This window comes from Hippocampus zosterae, chromosome 9, assembly GCF_025434085.1.
Source record: "Hippocampus zosterae strain Florida chromosome 9, ASM2543408v3, whole genome shotgun sequence".
Classification (NCBI taxonomy): domain Eukaryota; kingdom Metazoa; phylum Chordata; class Actinopteri; order Syngnathiformes; family Syngnathidae; genus Hippocampus; species Hippocampus zosterae.
Genome location: NC_067459.1, coordinates 20,156,191 through 20,180,609, shown reverse-complemented (window position 1 = coordinate 20,180,609; position 24,419 = coordinate 20,156,191). Strand labels below are relative to the sequence as shown.

Here is a 24,419-nt window from a genome sequence, read left to right as displayed (position 1 = left end):
CCACGACCCACATTCTGCGCTAACTAAGGCTTAAAGGGATAAATACCAGTCTACATACAAAAGTAAAAGTTTAACTTTCTTGTTTTCTTTATTCACACTAGCGCTATCCCGTGAGGTAGTGTCTTCTTTTGACGCGAAACCAACCAAAAGATTTTATTTTGAAGGCAACAATGTTGTTGTCGCCGATTGGTCAAAAACTTTAAACTGGTCAAATTTTTCATTAAAAAAGAACTGTATTTTATGTTAGTTCGAACATGTAAAGATTTAGCAAGGCCCGGGTGCGGTTAAAGACAGATAATCTCAGGAATGTGTTCATGGTAACAATGGTAACCATCGCTTTGTTGTGAGGTTTTCATCAACATCCCGATTTTATTGGGGAAAACTTGTGTGGAACTGCGACCCTCGAGACATGTCCGACCAGGATTTAGTCGTTAAATGCAGTGCTAACGTTTTAGTCAATTATGTTGAGTCGCTGCACGTCTACACAGGGCTGTTAACAGTGGCTACAGTTTGTGGTGGACTGTCGGGAATATTAGCTGCTGCCCTTTTGTATGTGTTCTGCCTGAAGACTTTAATTTTCACCAGACAGGTAAGCAACCGCCAGCACACTACTTTTTACATTTATTTAACAGATTACAACTTTCTGCGCGTTTGTTGTTTTCCGTCAGGGGAACAATGCAAGGAGGCTTCTTGAATCTCATGATGGAGAATTGGAAAACAACACCAGCGATCATGCCCGCAACGACAGAAAAGAGGCTCCGCCTGCCACAGCTAGTGACAAAGTATTTTACTTCTATTCTTCAGTGGACTGGCATTTGATTAACCATGTGTTTGTGTGTTTTTTTCTTCTCATGATATATGGAACAGGAGAAGAAGCAGGAACCCACGAATAATGACGTTGCGGCATTTGCATCAAGAGCAAAAGTGGTGTACCCCATCAACCAAAAATATAGAGTAAGTTTATTACTGGAATGCAGAATAAAGCCCAAATGTATATGTTGTAAAAGTAACAAATCATTTGCATCCTTTATTCTTGTTTTTAAACGTATTTTTGACTGATTATAATTATCCCCTCAAGCGGAAATTTAACTGTCCGAATCACATCAACAGTGTCTTATTGTGGCAATGTTAAGCATTGAAGTGACACAGTAATGCTTCCTCCAATGTTTGTGGCAGCCTTTAGCAGATGGAGCATCCAACCCGTCTCTTCATGAATGCTCCAAGTTGCCAACAATGCCAAAGGACGATTCGTCATCCTCCTTCACAGAAGGAGAGTCCTTAAGCCAAGAGCTGGACAACGATGACGGCAGCCAGTTCATCTCCTCCTCATCAGTCCCCAAGAACCTGCAGAACCAGAGCTTTGTCAGGGTCTCCCATTACTCTTACACTCTGACACAAACAGGGTAGGTGTTGCTGGGCTTTCAGAAAAAAAGTCTTAACATTTACAGAATGTAACTTTGAGTATGAATCCATTTAGCTTGCTAAGTGAATGTTTTTGCTGCAGTTTTGAAGCAAAGATCAACCTCCATTGTTTAGCCCTGAAGGATGTACAACAGTTTTGCTCTCAACTTCTGGAAGAAAAATATTTCGTGAGTGTTTGTCATTTTATTCCCCTTGCATCAATTAAGAGGCGCCACCACATTTCGCAAACTAATCTCAGTATGGGTGATACATGGAAAAGCATCTGTCAAATGTAAATTTGGGAGCCAGGACTTATGTTGCACAATTATATAACGCAAGACATGCAGTCCAATAAGAACATGATATACCGGAGTGGCAGGTCACCACATTATGTTTTACGGATGCTAAGTGTATGGTAGAATGTTTTTGTTTTCTCTAATCTATTGCATGTTCCTGCCTTAGATTTTCCTTCAAATGGTGAAAAAAATATTTTGCAGCCATTTTCCAAGAGACAAAAAAGATGCAGAGTTCACCAAGCGCCTTCTTCAAATGCAGCAAAAGGTAAACTTTTTATTTGAAGTAAAGTCCATCGATACTGTAATTATTTCAGAATTGTTGGTATTTGGAAAATATATTTCTTCATGTACTGATTAAGGTGATGGAAAGTTATAAATCTATATTTTTTGCATGACACCGTAAATCTGTATGAATGCATGCACTTTTATTTTAGGAAGTGGAAGAGCTAACGAAACAGCTGCCGACGGGCCATGCTGTCAGCGATGACGGTGTTGATGCTCCTTGCACTTTGGAGGAAATGGAAAGATCGCAAAAAGATTTTCTTGAAGGCAGCCTTCAAATGGTAGGGATTCATTGAGAGCCTCTGATTAAAACCACATTGGTTGTCGATTCTGAAAGTAAAAGGCAATCGTCTTTGCAGTCTAAACGTTTCAGCAAAATGGTGGAGGAGCTCTGCCAGCATGTGATGAAGAGAACCAGCAGTTTCACTGTGGATGAAGCACATGATTGTACACTCTCTCTCAACCAGACTCTTGTCTTGGTTGAGAATCACCTCATGAAAGCTCAAGAGGCGCAAATTATGGTTAGCTGGTTGGCTTTCTCGATTGTGTAATTTAATTTTTTTTTGGGGAGCAAGTGGTTGGATTGACATAAACACCTTGGTGCCCTTCTTTTCAAGCAAATCCACCAGAAGCTCTTATGGTGGGAGGAGCTGACGGGGCTTCTCCAATCCCAACCGGCCCTAGTACAGCAGGAAGCGTCTCTGAGGCAGGCCTTGATGGCTACGGCCCTGGAGCAGCTGAACAGCGAGAATGTTTTGACTTTCAGCTGCATGGAAACGATACTTTCGCAAGTGCAGCATGCGCATGCAGAGGGCCTTCGACAATGCAGAGAGGGTGGGATGAATCGTCTCGTGTGCTTGTCATGAATAGCGTGTGTTATCATAAAAATGTGTGACAGCCAAATTTATCATAGATAACAAATTTTAACTAAATAAGTCCAACAAAAGGTTTTTTAAAAAACATTGTGGATTACAAAATAAAACCAGAAACGCTTTCCCTTAATTACCTGCAAAAAAAAGGGGGGGCGGGCTGTTTAACTTGTGTTTTGAACCATCATACATTGCCATTCAAATATTAATACCGGAAATGGTTTACAGTCATCTTTACAAACAGTCATGCTCAGTTTAATTTTTTTTTTTTGTGGTCACAATCCAGATTACATGAGGAGAACAAAGGAGTTGCTGGTTGAAAAGTGTAACAAAATGGAGGCAAAGCGAAAAAAACTTTGGACGAGCCAGGACAAAGAGAGGAGTCGTTTACTGGAGCTACGACAAACTCACGGTGACCCAGAGCAGCTGTCAAAGGTGAGCACATATTGGGATGTCACTTAACTGCTACATGATATGCATGCGAAGCGCCTGGCTGCGGAGGTCTGCAGTGCCTCAGCTGGGGCTAATAATTGTAAAAATATCTCTTCTTTATTCATTACCCGTAGGAGTACCAAGAGCTATCGTTAAAACAAAGGCAAAAGCTTTACGATCTGGAACTACAACAGGACGACCGGATGGCTGAAAGCCTCTGCAACGTTTGGACAGTCGGTCTTTTCAATACGCTCCAGTATTTCTCTTCATGCACCCTGTTTCATGTACACAACCATTACTTTGACCGCAACATGTCTTCTGTTCAGAAACTCCGCAGCACCTGGTCAAAGAGGCTTGAAGAAGGAGCCAAGGACATCTTTTGCATGTCCGTTACCACCCAGTGCAAGCTGTCTCACGAACGCTGTCAAACGCTGTGGTTGGACGTAGAACAGCAGTTTGCCGCGCAGCAGCAGCAGGCGGAGAGAACGATCGCACTGCAAATGGACCAGATACACACTCAAATTGAACAAGATCGGCAGGTTACAGACCATAATGTACTTTCATTCGGTCTCTCTTTTGTGGGGGAAATTCAACATAATAACCTGTAACGTGATCACACGATCAGCTGTCCGCTGTAGTAACCGCTGTCCCTGAAAGCATTTAAGTACTCTAGTCTGTTCTAAATAGGTTTCATCGACTCTTCTTTCTTCTAGGTCTGGACTGAGTCACGAGCTCTGATGCATGCAAGCCTCAAGGATCTAAAGAACCAGCAGACGGAAATCCTGCGGGCCATGGTGGTCAGTCAGAGCTACACACTGAACAGGTGACACTGAGTGATCAGTAAGATACAGAGAGAGGTGATTTTGGCATGTTCTGGGGGCCAATCCTTCCAATCATGTCGGCTAATCATCTGGAATGCTGAATCGGGTTAAGGGCGGCCCGGTAGTCCAGTGGTTAGCACGTCGGCTTCACAGTGCAGAGGTGCCAGCTCCGGCCTCCCTGTGTGGAGTTTGCATGTTCTCCTTGGGCTTGCGTGGGTTTTCTCCGGGTGCTCCGGTTTCCTCCCACATTCCAAAAATATGCGTGGCAGGCTGATTGAACACTCTAAATTGTCCCTAGGTGTGAGTGTGAACGTGGATGGTTGTTCGTCTCTGTGTGCCCTGTGATTGGCTGGCAACGGATTCAGGGTGTCCCCCGCCTACTGCCCGGAGACAGCTGGGATAGGCTCCAGCACCCCCCGTGACCCTAGTGAGGATCAAGCGGTTCGGAAGATGAATGAATGAATGAATGGGGTTAAATTGCATCCATAAGAACCATCACACCGATTAACAAAAAATAAGTGACAATTTTGTGATACCTGACGTTTCATCAAAGACTCCACCTCGATCATGTTATTGTCAAATCTGTCCTTTTCTCAGTCATGTTGGGAAGTTGCTGGACAAGAAACACGAGCATCTGCTGGCAAGCGTGCAGCGCCAATTCATGGCCAGACACTTTTGTCTGCACTTGCTCAAAGAGATGAGGCTGTCCAAACTGAAGGTTCTGTCTCGGAGAGACTTTCGAGCTCTGCTGATGCAAGACCCCGCCACAGTCCCGCCGTGCGTTGATTCAGCTGTCAAGGTGGCGGGCGCGTTATTAAATCAATTACCTATTCCTCATTGGGCATCTTGAATTGTTTGAATTTTTGTTTTTGTGACCTGACTAACAATATAGGAAAGCAGCGCTAGCCTAGCAGAAAAGCATCTGGGTCCAGAGAGTCAGCTGGTGAGCCACAGTTTCCATCAGGAGTTCCTGTCTGAGCTGGAAACGGGGACGGAGATTCTTATAAATCATTCGCAGTTGGTGCTCGGCAACGCCCTCAGCTTCGCCGTCTTACGGTTGATGGAAGGTCGGCTGTCTGAATCACAAAGCTGCTCCAGGCGTGATGACGCCTCGAAGGTGTTGCGTCTCAGGGAACTGCAGATATTCTTTCTTTTCAGTCCTGTCATACTAACTGTGAATTTCTCACTCTTGTTTTCCCTTTAGCGCCATCTCACAGAGGCTGCTTCTGAGAGCGTATACGTGACCAAAGATTCTCTAACTGCTCTCGTCCAAACCTACTATTCTCATTTACAAGATATCGCTCAAAAACTACGGCCACATCAGTCAAACACAAACCTTGGTGAGACTATCACGCCACTCTTACTATTATTCGACATTAGCTTTATTTCTAGTGACAGAAAAATGTGTCATAGTGGGAAAAAAAAAACATTCCACAATTTCTGCAGACTCACCGCCAACTTCATTGCCCAGCAATTGGTGCTGAGCTTGTTGAAACTTTGCTGTACACCAAGATAATTGGACGTTTTTTTTGAATGCGCCGTATTAGTTTCTTTTACTCCAAACCGTATCTCTGTTGTTGTTGAACCAACAGACGTTTCAAATGTATTTTGCTACACTCCGCAATCGCCAGCAAAGCCAGAGACCAAAGCAATTGTTTCATGCTTGCGATTGACCCAATTCCCTCACCATCCATAACGAATCACAATTGTCTGTACTAACAAATTAATGCTCAGTTTTGAGCACGTATTTCAATAATCGTATTAAAAATGTGCAGTACACCAAATTGACATCACCTTTTTTTGTCATATAACGTCCATACAGATGTGACTTTGGAAGACTCGAGTGGCAATCAGTTGAACAAAGCTTTGCTGAGGGAGCTGGATAACTGGGGGAGGAAACCCGCCTCTGCTAAGTTGCAACAGAGGTACAACACAAAACACTGTTTTTGAAAGTGCTTGAAGTCGATTTGATGGCTTCTTTTCTTTTTCAGGGTTGAATTCCACAAAAGGAAGATTTTAGAGCAGTGTAATCTGGAACAGGAGATGAAGTGCGAGGACCTGAGACGAAGAAAAGTAGCCCAGGACCAGGACTTTGAAAGGATCAATGTTCGACTGCAGGTTAGTCAATATAGAGCAGGTCAGTAAAAAGATGTTCATCAGTTTCCGGTGAGCCCTGTGTTGTTGTGTCCATTAGGAAGCTGAAAGAAAGTTCATGAGTGATTTGGCAGCATTGGCTCGGGTTTCCCTCCACAGTCCGGATGCAGAAGACGGCGATGAAGATGACGACGCAGGGAAGCCCGTGTTCTCTGGTGGGTGAAAGCACGCTTATACTGCTCTGTCTTTGGTTGGCTTTCATGATTTCATATTCCACAGGGGAAGAGATGACCTCGATAATGGACCTCCTTGCTCGGAACCCAGCTCTAGATCCAGCCTTGAATCCTTTACTGACTCCAACAGTTGTCACTCCAGCCACATCAAAACCGACAAAAAAGAAAAGAAGACGGCAAGAAGCTCAGAACAGTTGAATGCAAATATATTTTTATACATTTGGGACTAGATATAGGGTTTTATATATTTAAAAAAAAGATGAACTAATTTTTGGAGGGTATTTTTCCATGTTTTATTTTTTTTCTACCTCACTGTTTAGGTGTTCATATAGTGGCATTCACAATCACAAATGTGGCCAATTTAGAGTCTTCAACGAGGAATGTTTGTGACTAAAAACTTTAGAACTGAGGCAAATGTGCTAACCACTAAGTTTCTGCCTCACGTGTACATACTGTGAATATAGATGGCTAAAAGGTCCACCTTACTTTTAAGTGCTGTTTTGAAATTGAGTGACAAAAACAAAGTCCGTGCATTAATTCACCAGTAGTGTTCACCAGTCAAGTGATCACTCACTATGCTGATGTTTGCCTTGGATATTTTCGAAGGATTGTTACAAGCCGACAAAAGCAAACGTCCTTGCATCAGTTCTTTGCAAAACACCAGGCAAAAACCACTTCTGAGAGAGAACATGAACGAAAGAGGGCAAAAAACTACGAGGGCGTAGTTAAACGTTAAATGACCATCATTTGCATAAGTCTCATTTATTGTGAAGTAATTGTAACATGTATTTGTTACATATTTTGATGCATGTTTATGCTTCATAAAACATTTATGTCTGAAATTTGGGAAGCTTGGAACAGATTAGGGCATTTACATGGTAAACGCGTCTCTACTTACAAAAATTTTCTAGTGAAGAAATTTCTTCCAGAACATATTAATTTCGTAAGTAGAGGTACCACTGTATTTTTCCATGTGTTTTTTTGTGAGACAAAGCCAACAAACATTCTTCATTTATAGTCACTCTGGCCGGAAATGTTGGTGTTCAAGTCGGGTTCCCTTACATTCAATGACACTGACAGAGGTAGTACGTAGGTTGGGGGAGTTATTTGTTACTGGTATTCATCCAAAAGGAATCAAATATTGTATGTACTTACATATACTTACTACACATTGCAACTGCATATCAACATTAGCCTTATTGCACAGCTTGTTTTCCGCATTGTTTCCCCCACTACCCCACCACTGGTCCACTACACTATGGAGGCACAGTACTTCTCTTGACTTGCCAGGCAAATTAGACACGTCAATTCTGATTCCAGCTGAGTGCAGCCACTCAGAGGAAAAAAAAAAACCTTGACCCTCCCTTGTCTTAATGGGCTTTTAAGTACAACACTTTATGGTTTATAATGTAGAGTAATGGTGAAGTCTGGGAGGGCTGGAGCAAGGCAGACGCTTGTGTTAGTAGACTGCAATCCAGCAGGCAATCTAGCTCAGATTGATGGTTGCTTGGCCTTCAAGGCGTGTCAATTAGCAGACATGCAATTTGAGTCTGGTCTTTTCACATTCGCAAACTGTTCGCATGACCAGTATGGCACCTTGAAGAAAGATTCTTTCGAGGAGTCTAGTAAGATCCATCCATTCAGAGGGGGTGTCACTATTAAGTCATCCACAGTTGTTCAGAGTGGCTGCACTGACTTTGTAGTTAATGACACTCAACAGTGACGGGGCGGGGGAACCCATTTTGGATATATACTGAGGTCCCCGGGGGGACTGCAGCGACTTGTGGATAGATGACCTGATTTCTAATTTTCTCTCCTGCTTGAGCTGCGGACTCTTTTCTACAGCTACAAACACAAGAGACACGGCAAAGAAGGATGGCAGTATGATTTGGACTGGATCTAATTGGATTTTATTTTCCACTTTTGAAAGAGGCATGAGTGGCTGAAGCTGGTATTCAAAACATTCAGGTGAGTGAATATAGTCTCAGTGTCCTTCACTGTAGCCTCGATGTGAATTCTCTGTGGGACCATTTCTGATACTGCTGCACATAATTTCGCTGCCATACTCGAGCTGTTACTAAAATAATTGTCAAATGAAAGGGGACTGCACGGAGTAACGCGTCACTAACGAGTTATTTTAGGACCCCAAAATAAGGTCGCTTTCTAAATTCACCTTCGAAGTATTCTTTTTTTTTCCGTTTGTTGCACTCACCCACCTCCAAATAAAAAAACAACAAAAATCGAAAGCAGTGTCTCAATACTTTCATTACCATATACAGTATAATGTAAAATTGCCTGTATTTTAAATAATAATAAAATGAGTAATTATTCATTTATGTCTTTTTATTTTGTAGTTTCTCAGCTCCTCAACTAAATTCCAGAACAGTCGTATCAATCTATTTTGACTCATCTTCCACAATCAATATTTTCTTTGGCATAATAGCCAACTGCAAATATTCACAGACTGTAAATGAGATTTGTCAATACAAACATGTATTGTCATGCTAACAAATGAATTTTGCAAAAATTAGTACACACCAAGGAAAGTCTATCATAATTTTTAAGAGAGGGATAATTCTATAAATGTAGTGGATAATACTGCATTTGTCGGACTATTTTATTTTATTTTTTTACATTGCTGTGATTAAATGCCTATGCCATGCTTGCAATTTACTTCTCAGGAGGGCAGCCATGGCTAACCTGCAGCAGGAATACCCCGGAGTCCTCTTGGGGATCCTTGAAGAACTGGACAACCTGCGTCAGTCGTTGACCTTTCAGGACCTTTGTCGTATGGTCAGCACCCGCTTTGACCTGGAACACCTCATAGAGCTCAGGAGTTTGTTGTTTGCTGCAGCTAGTCGGGACCCCTGTTTTCCAGCCACTCTTTTTAGGGATCGGGTTTCCACCAGGGGAAAGGGGCTGTCACCAATAGGTGTCGCTGCTGACATTGTCACAATCTTTAATCTTATTCAGATGACGGGTGGAGCCACTGACGACAGTCAACCAATGAGAGCTCAGGCGGTCCTGCCTGCGGACCAGTCCCCACATCCCAGTCTGCCCGGGATCCACCAGCTGAACGTTCCTCGCAAGGAGAGAGCCCGCACTCGCTCTGATTCCAGTGCAAGCCTAATTGACAACCATTTGCTCTTTCCACATTCCAATTACTCAGTACGCAAGCGGGGCAGTCTTCCTCCCGATCCTATCTCATTTGTATCGCCCCTTCCCGTCAGGACACGGGCGGTATCTTTTGACTTGCCTCACACCACACTTTTGTACTGCAGCGGGCAGAGCCCCGGCAAGGCCATGAAGGATATTTACTTGCCTTTGGAAACGGACAGTGAATCGAGTGGCGATTCAGCTCCACTTGAGGTGTTTGAAACCGAACAGGAATCGGCAATCGACCAAAAGAGAAACATCTTCAAGAAGGACTTCCACAATCAGCCGCCTCTCGTACCACAGGTGACCGTCAACAGTGAGTCTCCTAGTCCTAAGGGGGAGAAAGGCTTGGACAATCACAGCTTTGAAACGATCCCTAACCCTTACCCTTCACCCACCACAGTCCAGCAGGCTCTGGAGCAGCAGACAAAACATGAGAGTCAGGATGACCTGCAGGACTCCACTTATTTCGGACCTGGTTCGATCCCAGAGCGGTCCCCGAAACACTTGCACCCTACCAGAAGTCAACGACCCCTCTGGAGTAACAAAAGTCACAGTCTGGAGGACCGGGTCAGCCCGGCTCATGCCGGTATGGGACCTGAAACCCGTGGTGTAAAACTGCCGAGGCGATCAAGGCCTGCGATAAGCAAACTTGGCGGTTCTTTGGGGGGTGAGATTGGGGACGTTGATTATGATGGGATGAAGGCTCAAGGAACCCAGACTGACCCTCCGGACACCAGGCGTCTCCGTAGCCTAGTGCACGCCGACCGGCTGTCCTTCATGACTTCTTTAGATGACCCAGACTTTGCTGATGATGACATTAGTGCCATCTTCCGCTTTTTAGATGACATAAGCATGTGCGGCTCCACAGGAGTCCTGCATCCTCTCGATGGATCAGGGGGTCTCAACCAGGATACCCCAGAAGCCAGACGGGGCCGCCTCGGCCAACTCCAGAGGCTTTTCCATTCTCTGGAAAGCAGTGATGATGGACTAAAAGCCAGTGTGTGTAAACTGCTGCTCCGTATGAGCCAGATTGAGCGACAGTTGGAATCACTGAATGATGTCAAAGCGGAGATTTCCCAGGTGTTATCGGCTTTGCAGCGACTGGATGAAAAGATTCCGCAGCCTGCTGTTGGTAGTGGACAAAGCAGCGGTGGACGATGGCTGGAGCCCCTCAGCGGCATCTCCTCCTTCATGAGCCATCCTATTACCCCCTCTGAGTCATCTGAGCCTCAACCTCTCTCTGTATCAGAGCATCTCTATCCCGCAACCAGCACCGATAGTCTGGACTGGAACCGATGGAACACTCCTGGGGAGCAAACAGAAAGTGGCAAATGTCAAGGTGACCCAAAAATGGTGAAAGACACAAAATCTCGTCATACCTCGACAAACGAGACTGGGGAGAGAGGGCCATGTGAATTTAAGCAAGCAAACGTGTCAAGCACGGCAAAAGACTGGATGGTGTCTTTCTCCAAAATTAAAGGTGGCAAGCCTTCACAAGGAAAATCTGGGCAGGTGGAGTATTACTCTAACTTACGCTACTTGGTGTGCATGATCACAGAGAATTAGAAAGTAACCTCAGAGGTTTTTCAGGGATGCTGGTCTGCATCTAATATGTTATGTACTATGATATATTCCATGCGTAAAATTGGGTAATTTTAAAGAAACGTCGTAAGGGGCCGGGGGGGGGGGGGGTATCATGTCTGCCTCACAGTTGAAAGATTCTGGGTTAGAATGTTGGCTTTGGCCTTCCTGTGTGAATCTTGCATTTTCTCCCTGTGATTTTATCGGTTCCCCTCGATTACTGCCGCATCCTCCCACGGTCCCAAAACACGCATCATCAGTGAAGTGAAGACTCTAAATTGTTCATAGGTGTGAATGTGAGCCTGAATGATTGTTTGTTTTAGTGCAACATTGTTAATTCCTACAAGTGTAAATATTTATCATCTATAAAGTAGTAATGACAATGGTGCAATTTGAAGGTATTTTAGGCCACAGTATTATTTTAACATTCTTACAAGTGTTAAAAAATTGACTTCTGAAAATGTAAGAAACAACAGAAATTTCCGCTTTATGACAAAGAAGCTCCTGGTCGCACTGACTAAAAGTGCTAAAAAAACAAAAAACGGAGACAAGATTAGCTCAGATTTAATTGTCTGTTGCTGACTTTGCAAGGTCTTGCATGTTATTATTATTTGGAAATTACGAGTTGTCAAGTCTGCAGTCTTCTAGTATATCTATTTTTTGTATATTTCTCTTTCTAGGAAGACCAATCAAGCAGAACCGGAAAACTTCTCTCCCAGAAGTCGTCCAGCTTGGTGGAGCAAATGTTTAGCTCGTCCTTGTTTGGCAACAAAGAAAACAGCCTGACTGGTGGCCTCACTGCAGGGAAGATTATGGACCCCAGACTGGCTGAAGGGAGAGGAAGATCCGTCTGGACTGTAGACGACCTAGAGGCACGAGTCTCCCCTTTTGATTTACAGGTACATTGAAATGATTCTTAATTGTCGCGGTTTCTAGACTGTTTTGTAAAATAAAATGATTGTGTCATGCAGGCCCGTGATTCTCTGAACCCTAACAATGTGGAGTTCTGGATGGATGATATTTACACTCCGGGCTATGACGCCCTACTCAGACGGAAAGAGGCCGACCTCCGCCGGGCCAAAGTTTGCAAGTTGTTGGCACTCATTGCTGTTGCACTAGCTATCATTCTCATTATTGTGATTCCCATTTTTACCGTTCGATCATGAGCGGTTGCTTTGTGACATTTTGCACATCTACTGTCAAGTTTCTCCTATTGGAGACCAAATCAAAGTCAAATTCAAATTCAATTCAGATACTCTCTTTAACTTTGGAATTGGGGCCTCCATCTGTGAATGCTACTTAATGCTATTTAAAACTGAGCCATTATCGCAGATATATAAATGCCTTGACAAGTCACTCCCGAAAGCTCTCTGGCTCTCTGTAATCATCATTGTTTTGGCTTTCCCTTGAAAAATGACATATGACATATACCGTATATGTCTCATCAGCACGAGTTTCAAATATACAATTTTCTCTTTGTTTTTGCCTTCTGAAACCTCATCTCAGCTATCAAAACTACAGAATGCATGTGGTATATCTGCACAAGGAATGTATTTGCATTTTAGGGTCGGTTTTCAAGAAGAGAATGTCTTGCTGCTGCTAAGGTTGGTGATAAGGAAGCGGAAACATTATCCAGCAAACTCTCTCTTAGAGGGAGTTTCCACTTGTAATTCGATTGATGGGCTGTTTGGAGTGCATCCTAGAACATTAGCTTTTCCCTCTACTCAGTCAGCCAAGGTTTTACCCAACATGTCGACTCAATAACAATTTCATTTCTCCTCCCCTCACAGTGACGAATGTGGTTTCCACTGTGGTGTGAAATTCCATTTTGTTAAAAGTTCCTGTTCAACCAAGAGGTATAGACTGGCTTTTGGTGCCAGGCTGTTAATAGTGGTCAAATGTGTTCAGCAAATACATGTGTAACTGATTTTAATAACAGTACACCTTTTCTAATTGCTTTGTGATTAGAAGCTGCGGTATGTGTGTTTGTATGACTTATTTTGCATCATTCACTCTTAGAAAGTCAATGAAATCTACAATTATTAATGTTATGTGAATTATACTGTATGTTCACCCCATGTTCATCATTTGATATAATGGACTTGCTTCCTTTCTGAATTCTGATATTTTTGATAGAATCACTGAGGTTACATTTCCAAAACATGTTCGTTCTTTCCAGACCTAAAAAAGTTGCCTCTTGCCTTGAGTGCACAAATATACACAGATTGTATTAATGAGAGTGTGTTTTGCTTCAGTGCATCCTCCTAAGTGGATATACATCTGCCGTGTGTTCCTCACGAGAGTGTTTGTGGATCCATTACCAATGTTGCCACTAAAGAAGTCGAACTGTGTAGTCAGCACAATATGCAGGTGCTTTCTCTAAAACTTGTGTGCATTAGAGCCTCTTATTACCCTTTCTCCCCCTGAGATGCTTTCATGAATTTTAGACATTGTTGTTGCATTCTCAGGTAAATGGGCACTTCTTGTAAATGAAAAATACGATAAATAGAATATTGCAGCACAAGTTAGTGGGTGGCAGCACTTGGTGAAAATGGCACATATTCGTTCACAACAGCAAAGTGGGGCGATGCCTTTGCATAGCATTAAATGAGATGATTTATATGAACAATAAAACATTGTTGAAAGAACAAATGTGATGAAAGACAAGGCTACATGTATTAAAGATTTTATTCAACCCCTATCCATCCATTGTCTGTACCAGTGATTCTCAAATGGGGGTATGCGTACCCCCGGGCTCTGTGAAGGCACATCGTGGGTTATGTGAGATTTTATAATATATTTTAAAAATAGCATCCATGCAAAAAAAACTAAAAAAGTTTGATCACTGCAGTTACCTCACTGCCACCAAAAATAACAAATATCCTCATCGAAGCACAAGTCCAAGTGTCTCACTAAATGCTGAACGAATTCAACAACAATGCAGTTATGTTTAATGTTGACCACATTCAGTCTTCTTTATAATTATAGTTATTTGAAGAGAATTTTTGTAAATGACTTTCTGTTTTTATTTAAAAGGAAGTGAATGATTTATTTTTTGAGAACAGATCTGCACTATGATCCCAAAGGAAGAAACTTTATGTTGATAATTATTTTGGTTTGCACAAAACTTTATTTATATTTTAGTTAATTATTATTTTCTTTCTTTTTAATAGTACCACTTTATTTCCAAATGGTTGTTGGGATAGGGTACCACGAGAAATGGAGTTCCAAAATGTAATAAATCAGACACAGATGGCAGAAGACTCTTTTAAGTCTTATTTTCCCATCCAAAAATACTTTGCGCTGATTCGGGTGTACTTTGCTAAAAAATATTTCATAGGCGGTACTTCACATGGCAAGAGTCCAGTGAATCCGACAAAACGAACAATCAAACATTCGTTCATGTTTGTGGAATGCGGAAAGAAGCCAGAGCACCCAGAGATGATTTTTGCGCATGCGTACGAGTTACTGGTCCAAAGCGATCCTTTTTCTGCAGTTACACTTATGAACCTGACGTGGCAGTAGAGTGTGCAAGTTCGAGTTTATAAAACGAAGTAGAAAAAAAATAAACGGCGCTGGTTTTGAACTTTGTAGAAGAATGTGCGAGGGTGTGTTTCCGCAGCGCCGGAGTTGGAATTAATCATTTTGTGTTCGCGTTGACTGTGTCGTTACATGTCAGTCACATCACTACAAGGAATACGTTGCAGAGGTAACCGCTTTGATTTATGTATCTATTTATTTTTGTAAATGGACGACGTTCAAGTCAACGGCATACCGACAATTTCGTTGCGGGTAACATGAAGGTGATTTAGCTCATAGTGCAAAACTGTCTGAATACCATACATACTTTTCTGAATCTCGTGCTTAACACAATGCACGTTTTACTTTGCCTCATGTATGTACGCCAGTGTAGTGATTTTTCACTCCTCTGGTGAAGTGATCAACGAGTGACCAATTTAGCTTCCATAGCTAACGTTCATTTCCATGTACGCTGACGTTGCTAGCCCCAGAACGACACAATGGAGTCGGCCGTGGTGAATCTATACAATCAGTTCCTGAGTTTACGGACCCTGGTGGACGGTCTGAATGAGAGCGTTGAACCACGTAAGTTGATCCCACTCTTCTCCAGTGTTTGTAGCAACACCACCAACAACAAAAAAAACACTTTCAATATTCGTAATACAGTACATAGTATTAACACGTCCATGTATGCTTGTCATTTATACATTTTTAACTTTACACTATATTACTGAAGTATTCTCTTGTGGTTTCTGTTATTACCACTTGAAGAAGAGTGTCTTAATGGTATGTACTTGGTTGCTTTCAAACTATTTGTCCACAGTTTCTTATATGTATAAATCAGGAAATTTGTATAATGTCATTCTTAGTTTTACATTTTTAATATGTACATAACATGAGTAAAGCACGATCAGAACCACTGCTTCTCGCACAATGGTTGTGACAATCACCGCAGACGGCAGCTATTTTCTTCTGTTGTTTCATTAGAATTTCTTCAGATGGCCATAAACTTCGAGGACTGCCGAAAGAAGTGGCTTCAGTCAGGCGAGGAGCTGCTATCCTGCAAAGAGATGCTGGCTAAAGCTGAAACAGAGAAGGGAGCTTTGGAGGTTAAACTGAAGCATGCACGCAATCAAGTAGACGTGGAGATCCGTCGGCGGCAGAAGGCTGAAGCCGTACATGAGAAGCTGGTTTGTGACTTTTTTTTCTCATGAAGCTCATTTACAGTGGAACCTCCAAAGTCAGATACTGGCTGCTGTTAACTCATTCACTCCCAAAGACATTTTCACACTTGATCCAGAATTGGCTGGTATTAAATGAGTTAATCACAAAAATGTGGTTTTGTCCATCATCGTCTTGCCACCAGGAGCGTCAGCTACAGCTGATCCGGGACATGCTGATAACAGAGAATAGTAGTAGCATGCACCTAAGTGAGGAGCAGCGCTCTGCCCTGGCCTTTCTCAGTGCGCACTCTCAGGCTGCTAAGTCCAACCTTAACTCCAGCAGAAGGTTTGATTTTCTATCTGTGGTTTGCCATTAAGTGTTGTTTTTTTTTTAAGAGACAAATTTGTGTTTCATTTTAAATGCCGAGACGTATCACAATGTATGAAAAGTGTTCATGTGTTCAATATCCGTTGCATTGCATGAAGTCCTTCCCACAAGAAGTTTAAAATAATGACCCTCATTTTCGTGCAGGTTGATGGCCATTGATGAATCAACCTCCATAATGTCAGACATCAGCTTTGATCAAACAGATGACTCCATGGTACATTTTTCTATATATTGTTTCACCCTTCTGCACTCCTTAAAGTTGACATGCTGCAACTTAATCCCATTTCCTTTAGGCCTGTGATTCTTCTGTCATGAAGACAGTGAGACTGCGGAAACGTCCAAAACGAGTGAGTCATAAATTTATTCTAATTTGAAATCAAAATACCAAAATGACACCAACACACACTGAAACTGTTCATATGGTATTCAGTTTAAAAACCAAACTCTACTCTTAACAGATGCAAAATAAAGCAAATAGTAAACCTTGAAAGTATGCAATGTACCAAAAGTAGATATGAGGAAACATAGTTCCTTTGTTATCCACAGCGCTCTTCTCGAAAACTTGAGGTTCCTCCGCAAGCAATGAAGAAACCTCGCTCCACGGGCCGCACATCTAATCGAGTAAGTATGCTTTGATAACAGAAACAATCCTTTGAGCACACATTTTCTGAAACTCTCATTGCATACAGATAAATGACTCCATAGTTGCCAAAACCACCATCACCGTGCCAGGAAATGGCTGTGCTGTGGAGGCTGTCTCCACTATCGAGGCTGTCCCTTATGGGACACGCAGTAGCAAGAAGAGTGGTGAGAAATTCTTAATGACAAATTTCACTCATGGTAACTGTGAATTTAAATACAGTTTGTTGTTGTAAATTATTGTCATTTTATCAATATCATGTGATTTTATTGTGCTGACAGTTGCCCCGTCCTGGGCCGAATCAACCTCTATTGAGGTGTCCGAAACCAACAGTGAAGCACCCAGCACACCACTCTCGGATTTTCCCCCTCACCTCCAAACTCCCAGACTCAAGAGAGGAGGGGAAAAGCAGCATATCTTTGTCCCCAAAACAGTGAGCCATTACTCAAACTTAGTTTCCACCAAGCTAATTGCTTTGGTTCCATTCAATCAATATTACTGTCTCTGAAGTGTACAGCGTCATACGTACTACTACTCATGCCAGGTTTGATCCATTTAAAAATCACATTTACTTTTAACCGTAGATTATTTAAAATATGTTTGTTAAAAGGGAATATTAGGGAACCTTGGTTGAGAGGAGATGAGATTTAGAGACAGCACGGTGTTTAAAAAGCTCAGACCCAGCCAGGCTTTAATGTCATTCAGGCAATCAGTGAAGGTAATACACAACTTTGGCCATTTGGTGGCAGCGCTATGTAGATATGTGGATGTTGTCTGCATAAAATTGGAAGGAAATGCCATTTAAATACATGTGCAATAATCACATTGTGGAAGTGGTCATAGTATTGTGGCTGTTGTAACCACGAGCTTTGCGTAATGGCTGTTTTTCACCACACTCTCACAAAGGTGATCAAATCCGAGTTCTGTGCACCATGTGGAAGAAGAACAAAGTTTGGCAAGATGTACCTTCGCTGTCAGGACTGCAGGATTGTGACTCATCCCGAGTGCCGTGACTGCTGCCCACTGCCCTGCAACCCCGTGTCCATCAGTACTCCCATCAGGACTGCAGAGGTGCGGCATGTCTTTCTCATTGATTCCCACAATACCTCTACATGGCATTTTTCATATAACATGACTCAGAAAAATAATCTGGATTCACGTGTGCTTGCAGAGCACCCTGGCTGACTTTGCGCCAACAACCTCTCCAAAGATCCCAGCTTTAGTTATCTATTGTATCAAGGAGATTGAACACAGAGGCCTGCAAGAGGTGAGTGAGCCTCTTTCTTGTGACCCTTCTAGAAGTTGTGTGTGAATTTTAATTCATATTTAGATCCATTCTCAGTTTCACTGTATCACAACACCGTATTTCTTAATCTTTTCCCAGGTTGGACTGTACAGAATTTCTGGCCAGGAGCGTCAGGTCAAAGCACTGAAGGAGAAGCTGATTCGAGGAAAGACACTGCCATCGCTAAACAAAGTTGAGGACATCAACGTCATCACTGGTGTTCTGAAAGACTTTCTCAGGAACCTTCCTGAGCCAATTCTCACCTTCCGCCTCAACAAAACCTTTATGGAGGCAGCTGGTCAGTTTCCTCTCTTAATCTACAAAAGACAAAATGGGTGTAAAAAAAAAATCCCACCAAAAAATAAAATAGAAAGTTTACGTTATCTGTCTCTGGTAATGTTGTAGAAATCCAGGATGAGGGGAACAGTCTTGCATTGTTGTACCAAACCATCAGCGAGCTGCCTCAACCCAACCGAGACACTCTAGCCTGCGTCATGATTCATTTGCAGAAGTAACTTTCACAAAGTTTTGAAGAGTAACATCTTCAGCTGTACGATTTCCTGAGTTTAACTATTTTGCCCGGATGGTGAGCACATATGTCATACTTTCCTCCAGAGTGTCAAAGAGCGTGGATACAAAGATGGATGTGACAAACCTGGCCAGGGTGTTCGGCCCTACCCTTGTCGGCCACGCTGTTCCAAATCCAGACACTATGACTGTCCTGAGTGACACAAGCAGACAACCACGGGTAAAGTATATTATTTACCTACTATAAGTGTTATCGTTTGATTCATTTTTTTTCTCCTCCCAGGTAATTGAGCGCTTGTTTAGTATCCCGGCAAGCTACTGGAGTCAGTATGCGTATCCGGATAATATAGACGTGGAGAGTGCTGACTTCACTGGGACTCCTAGTCACAATGGTAAATCGCAGCATCAAGGTTCTACAGGACAGTGATGATTATGTACGAAACAAAACTGCACCTCTGTCAATTGTGTGTTTTTTTTTTTTGCAGTCAGCATACTTGGACCACTGACCACTCCTGAGCGCCAGTTGATTGCAAAGACGCCCTCCTCCAGCTCGCTGTCGAAGCGGATGATGCAGACCTTCTCCAGCACCACCATGTAAGTTCATCCACGCACACGCTCGCTTGTGTTGTAGGGTGCATCAATCGCCACAAAAATATTAAAGCATCCGAATTTTCACTTGGCCCTGTAAGCTTGATGTTCTGTACTTCAAAGTATTTGTATACTAGTTACATTTAGGAATAAAATGTTTGCAGACTGGGTCCACAAAGTGATCAAGAATTGCCCAATTTATTATTTTTTTGCACCAGTTTTACATTTTTTATTCTTAATGTTGAAAATATGAATCGATATTCAACGAAAATTATTCAAAATTTGGAATCATACAAATCCCAACACCTAACTTTGTTTAAATGCCTTTCAGGATTTTTATGAAACAGGATTTTAGTTTGTATGTGTTAAAGTTTATTTCATCTATCCACAACCATCTTTAGATTTGCAGGCAAGAACAAAGCAGCTGCTAGCCCCCGGGTCAACTTCTTCGAGTCTCCACATCTGAAGTAACGGCCCACTGGAGTTTACAAAAAAGCAGACAATGGCTTCTGTATTACTTGCTGCAATAACAAGCTCCATTTCCACAAGAATGTGAGTCAAACTAAGGTGCAGTTTTATCTTAAGAATGCATTTTATCCACATCTCATTTTCTTTCTAATCAGATGAAGTAGCGTACACATGAAGAATTTTTATATCTTTGATTTATAAGTACGTCCTGACTTACCAAAAACTGTACTAATGAGGTTACGAGGCTTTAATGACCAAGCAACTCCAGCTAACCTGTTTGAAGGACCTTTTTCTTTTGGGTGTTCAATCATCCATTGCTCACTCTGTGGTTATAACCGCAGCGTCGGGGGATGGAGCAGAATATGAAACTGGGCCAAAGGGAGGAAAAAAAAAAAGAATGATTACCGGTAGTTGTGTTTGAGTATCTTGTGGCATTGAGCTGACGCCTACTTTAAAGCTTGCTTTAAACACTGTATTTTATGTTTATGTTGTGTGGTAAGGCCGATTCGCAATCAGACTACTGTATATGGCCAAATAACACTACTAACACTGATACTGAATGGGAATTATGCAGTATTTTGCACTGTATCTATGCAACAAACAGAATGGTTGTACGCACCACTAGAGGCTGCTATTGTATTACTATTATGCTTACATTATGCTCGTGCAATTGTAACTAACTTCTGTGATTGCCCTTGAACTGATAAGAGCACACCAGGTATCACGGGATATTTGCTCTTAATACCGAAAGAACTCCAACCAAGCTTTGTGTACCAATAACTTAACTACTGGATTCATATATGCATTTTAAGCTTAATACATTTAAATGCCAGTGGTACCTTTTTTATCTTTTAGTCTAAAAAAAAAATCAACCGACAACAAAACCTTTGATTCAAACGAGTTGTCATTCTTTGGAGATTTGGGAAAGCGCGTGAGAGAAATGGTCATCCAACAGGTTTTGCTTTTTTTGTCAAAAATCTGATCTGTACCCATTTCTGCAAACCCAAACTGGAATCCAGTGGAACTCTCAAGAAAGAACAGTCCACGGTTGATGTCGAAACAAAGCATTAAATGTCATTTCCTCTCTCTTCTTGGTGCTCATTCATTTCAGGTGATTAAATGGATTGAGCCTGATGGGCATTTTTTCAGATCTCATTGAAGACTACATTTCTGGCCTTGAGACAGCTGGGCCGCAGAAATATGAAAATATGTGCCAGTTTATCTATTTATGTTCGTTCTTTGCGGAGGAGACTCTTCCAAAATGTTTGCATTTCAAATGAACATTAATAGTTCATTAGCCTGAAATGAGGCCTCCTGTGTGTCAATGTGCCCCCTCGTGTGGGAATGCTGTGTTTATTTACGGTGTACCGTGCAGCATAAGCTCGCCTGCTGCAGGCATCAAACAGCTGGCTGTGTATGTGTGCGTGGAGCTCCCTCCTTCGAGCCAGAGTGCGCACTGTTAGAGTTCCACACTGCTGTGGGACTGCAGGGGCCAAATGAGTAACTAGTCCAATTAAGAGTGCTTAGCTAAATTACATTGTAAGCTTGTAAACACAACAACAACAACAACGGTATCAAAGTCCTCTATTTATAAAATGAAGTATTAGAAGCGGTGTAGGAGGATGCCACTGTATGATTACAGTTTCTTTGAGATGAACACGATTGCTGCATGATTGTATTCCTAAACTTCGCTTATTGACTGTTTTGCAGATTGAGTTCACGTTCTTCATCCTCCAGCTTTGTAGACCTTATAGGCCCGTGTGGTCCAATGTGGTCTGCTACAGCAAAAAGCCATTTTAAGACACGAACACGACAAACGTTTTGTGTTCACCAAGTGTTGGATTTGAAATTCTTGCAGAAAAGACACGGTTAAACGTATCAACCGCTACCTTACAACTCAAATGTGTGGCCTATGTAGTTCAAATGAGTCGCACATGTATGTATAAACATGAGCAGCACTACCAAGATGTTGCATCCTTTGCAGGCGAGGCATGTGTCTGAAGAGTGCTCCAGCAGATTTTATTTTTCTCCTTTCAGTAAATTATGAAATCAATACTCTTTCCACTTGGTGAGTTAAATGTAGAAAATGCTGAAAAACCAAACGATACTTGACACGCTAACTGCAAATAAATGTGTGGCTTGTTTGCCTTTCAGTACTCTCTCACAATCTCTTGCCCCCCCCCCCCCTCCCCCGCACAAAAACAAAAACACATAACACTCCTTCTCCACGCCTTTGAATCAAACTGCCATCTTAGTCGGCTACCATGCGTGGTCGATACCTTGTTACCACAGAGAAATCAATTATCTTGACCAAGCAGCAGGCGTCAGCGGCAATAATGAGAGAATGTTCCTACTTTCCAGACAATGACCATGGTCATTAAATATGAATTTATCATTGGCTGATGAGATTTATGGGGCCTTGAGTTGATGCTCTCTGGCTACAAGTGTAAACTATAAGTAACTAAGGGAAACGCATCATGATCATCATGGTGATCATGATGTGTGCCCAAAACAGGACTGAAAATTGATGAGGGAAGTAAAATGATGCCATCTTTTCAATGCTAGAACAATGTGTTCCAACTTATCCCAGCTGACATACGGAATGTGGGAGGGAAAATTCTACACAAGCACCGAAGAGAACACCTTGAGATTCGAATGTCAGAATTGTGCGGCGGACATTTTAACCATTAGGCCCAACATGTGGCACTTGAAGGCAGAATATGAAACAAAAATCGCTGTATTGGGTTGTTAGGATGATTGTAATGTGGCCAGCTGGTATATTAACTACTATTGTATCGTAGTACTGTAGTAACAAATATTTTTACTGGGTAAAGAAATGAAGCCCTGTAGACCGGGAGCCACGTGCTGTTATCGCCTCCAGTCATATACTTATTTTATGTGGCCACACTAGCTAACACATGAATAATGAATAGCACGTATTAAAAGTAAAGTCAAGTAAACAAAAAAAACCCTTTACAATATTTCTATGTATTTTAAATTTGGGGGCAGGGGGGCGGGGGTGCTCTTTGTTCTTTCGTCGAAGATGTAATATCCCATTTGACCGCTAGGTAAAGGCACACGACTGTTGAACACTGTCATTGTGAAAGAAGAAGAGAAAACAGGAAGTTGGCCTAATTTTTTTTTTTGCTGAAGAGATTTGAAAATTTTCGAATGAATCAATCCCTTTCAGTCCTCTTTTTGACATCGACAGAAATCAATGGGTGTAAGTTCATTTTATAATTTACATATTTGAGAATGCTTTTTGATGTTTGTTGTGAGATAATTTAAACTTGTTACTTTGAAAAACATGATTTGTTTCCTGTAATTATGAGGATTGAGACAGTAATGTTTGTACAATGTTTTAATTTTATCCATTCCTCTTTTCCTCTCTGAATATATTAAATATTTTTAAAATATAAGTGCAATAAATGCTAAGAACATGCCGAGGGAGTGTTTGAATATCGTATTTCTATCAAGCAGATTTAATTTATTGTTGGACTGGAACATAACCTCCACAATAGAGGGGGCTTTACTGTAGTTGGGTCTCTGACATGAATGCCCACCCATCATGTGTGAAATTAAACTAGTAAATCTTTTATCTGCCCATTCCTAAAAAAAAAAAAAATTCTCCACACCTGCCCTGATTACATAACACTTTCACACATGGCTTCCCCTCACAGTTTCTTGGACCCTGGTGACAATGATCCAGAGCTATTTTGAAGCAACTGTTCGGATGCCAGACTACACTATCTGAAACACCACCATGCGGAAAACGGCTAAGTCCCCATGTTATCATGGTAAGCAAAGCTGCGTTGAGTTTAGTTGGATGCACACACAGATTAGCGATAGCTTCAGAAAAGCGGCATACGCTTGATTCTTAGTTGTCAGCACAGTGGCAGGGTGTTCTGTAATGTATAAAGTATACTATGTTTTGATAGACTTTGGGCTTGATAAATGTATATCACAGACATGATATTAAATAAGATCTAAGAATTGTTTTAAACATTAAAATGTGACTCCTAATATATTGAAGTCTTCTAACATATTTTTCCCATTTCTCTGCCCCCTCTCAAACCTGTGCAACTGCGGTTTCCAAAAAATACCCACACTATACATCACCAAAGAAGGAACTATATTAAACTCCCTTGTTGCACACAAAAAGGGTTAATCATGAAAAGGTGTAGGCCTACATATCCATTGTGCATGCCCAAGCAGTCAAACAGGACAGGTTAGAATAAATTAGGAAAAAGCACATTACCAAGGACTTTGACCATAGAATTTGCTGTATATTTAAATCTCATGTTTTCTACAGAGTGTCACCATGGCATTGGCTGGCCTCACACGCCCCAAATTTTATTTATTTATTTGCGATGACAAAAGCCAACTGAAGCAAAAATTACTGGCCTGTGCGGGGGAAGTGATGGACAATAAAGCACAAAAAAATCCTTTGACATCACTTCGGCTGTGCTCCAAAGTGAGTGGCACTTGTGTGAAATGCCACCGCTGCGTTCGTAGGCAGAGCAGGCTTTTAAAATGTGATGTTTGGGCGCCGTTCCTTCAGGTGACAGGAGAGATGGCAGCGATGCCAGGAATGGCTGACGGCTATGTGGGCACACAAGCGAGGCCATTTGGGTTTTTAATGAGCGCTTCCGACGACGTGTGTGTCACTTGC

The 24,419-nt window shown here is 42.0% G+C and overlaps 4 protein-coding genes across 5 annotated transcripts in view; 3 read left to right on the top strand and 1 right to left on the bottom strand.

Annotated features, from left to right (window-relative positions):
* Positions 1–24,419, bottom strand: part of LOC127607452 (transforming acidic coiled-coil-containing protein 1-like) — a 164,782-nt gene that overhangs the window by 125,818 nt on the left and 14,545 nt on the right. The gene's annotated exons all lie outside the window — the stretch shown is intronic.
* On the top strand, positions 165–7,605 carry LOC127607451 (evC complex member EVC). 2 transcript variants are annotated; one of them, XM_052075782.1, is made up of 20 exons: positions 165–589; positions 669–782; positions 868–954; positions 1,177–1,403; positions 1,505–1,589; positions 1,864–1,962; positions 2,132–2,260; positions 2,339–2,500; positions 2,597–2,813; positions 3,135–3,283; positions 3,415–3,513; positions 3,607–3,819; positions 3,994–4,103; positions 4,699–4,900; positions 4,994–5,218; positions 5,306–5,441; positions 5,924–6,026; positions 6,093–6,219; positions 6,296–6,410; positions 6,475–7,605. In XM_052075782.1, exons 1-20 carry the CDS (start codon positions 410–412, stop codon positions 6,624–6,626), a joined length of 2,931 nt encoding a protein of 976 aa, XP_051931742.1. In that variant the 5' UTR covers positions 165–409; the 3' UTR covers positions 6,627–7,605. The 2 variants fall into 2 exon arrangements, with proteins under 2 accessions (XP_051931742.1, XP_051931741.1); XM_052075781.1 differs by having other exon boundaries at positions 3,415–3,819.
* minar1 (membrane integral NOTCH2 associated receptor 1) lies at positions 7,743–14,131 on the top strand. Its single transcript, XM_052075791.1, has 4 exons — positions 7,743–8,396; positions 9,110–11,099; positions 11,849–12,067; positions 12,140–14,131. Exons 2-4 carry the CDS (start codon positions 9,120–9,122, stop codon positions 12,332–12,334), a joined length of 2,394 nt encoding a protein of 797 aa, XP_051931751.1. The 5' UTR covers positions 7,743–8,396; positions 9,110–9,119; the 3' UTR covers positions 12,335–14,131.
* Positions 14,329–20,837, top strand: LOC127607457 (rac GTPase-activating protein 1-like). Its single transcript, XM_052075796.1, has 17 exons — positions 14,329–14,877; positions 15,173–15,272; positions 15,675–15,877; positions 16,054–16,196; positions 16,383–16,452; positions 16,532–16,585; positions 16,785–16,859; positions 16,928–17,045; positions 17,160–17,311; positions 17,785–17,949; positions 18,050–18,145; positions 18,263–18,461; positions 18,569–18,674; positions 18,779–18,911; positions 18,975–19,083; positions 19,177–19,285; positions 19,681–20,837. Exons 2-17 carry the CDS (start codon positions 15,188–15,190, stop codon positions 19,748–19,750), a joined length of 1,887 nt encoding a protein of 628 aa, XP_051931756.1. The 5' UTR covers positions 14,329–14,877; positions 15,173–15,187; the 3' UTR covers positions 19,751–20,837.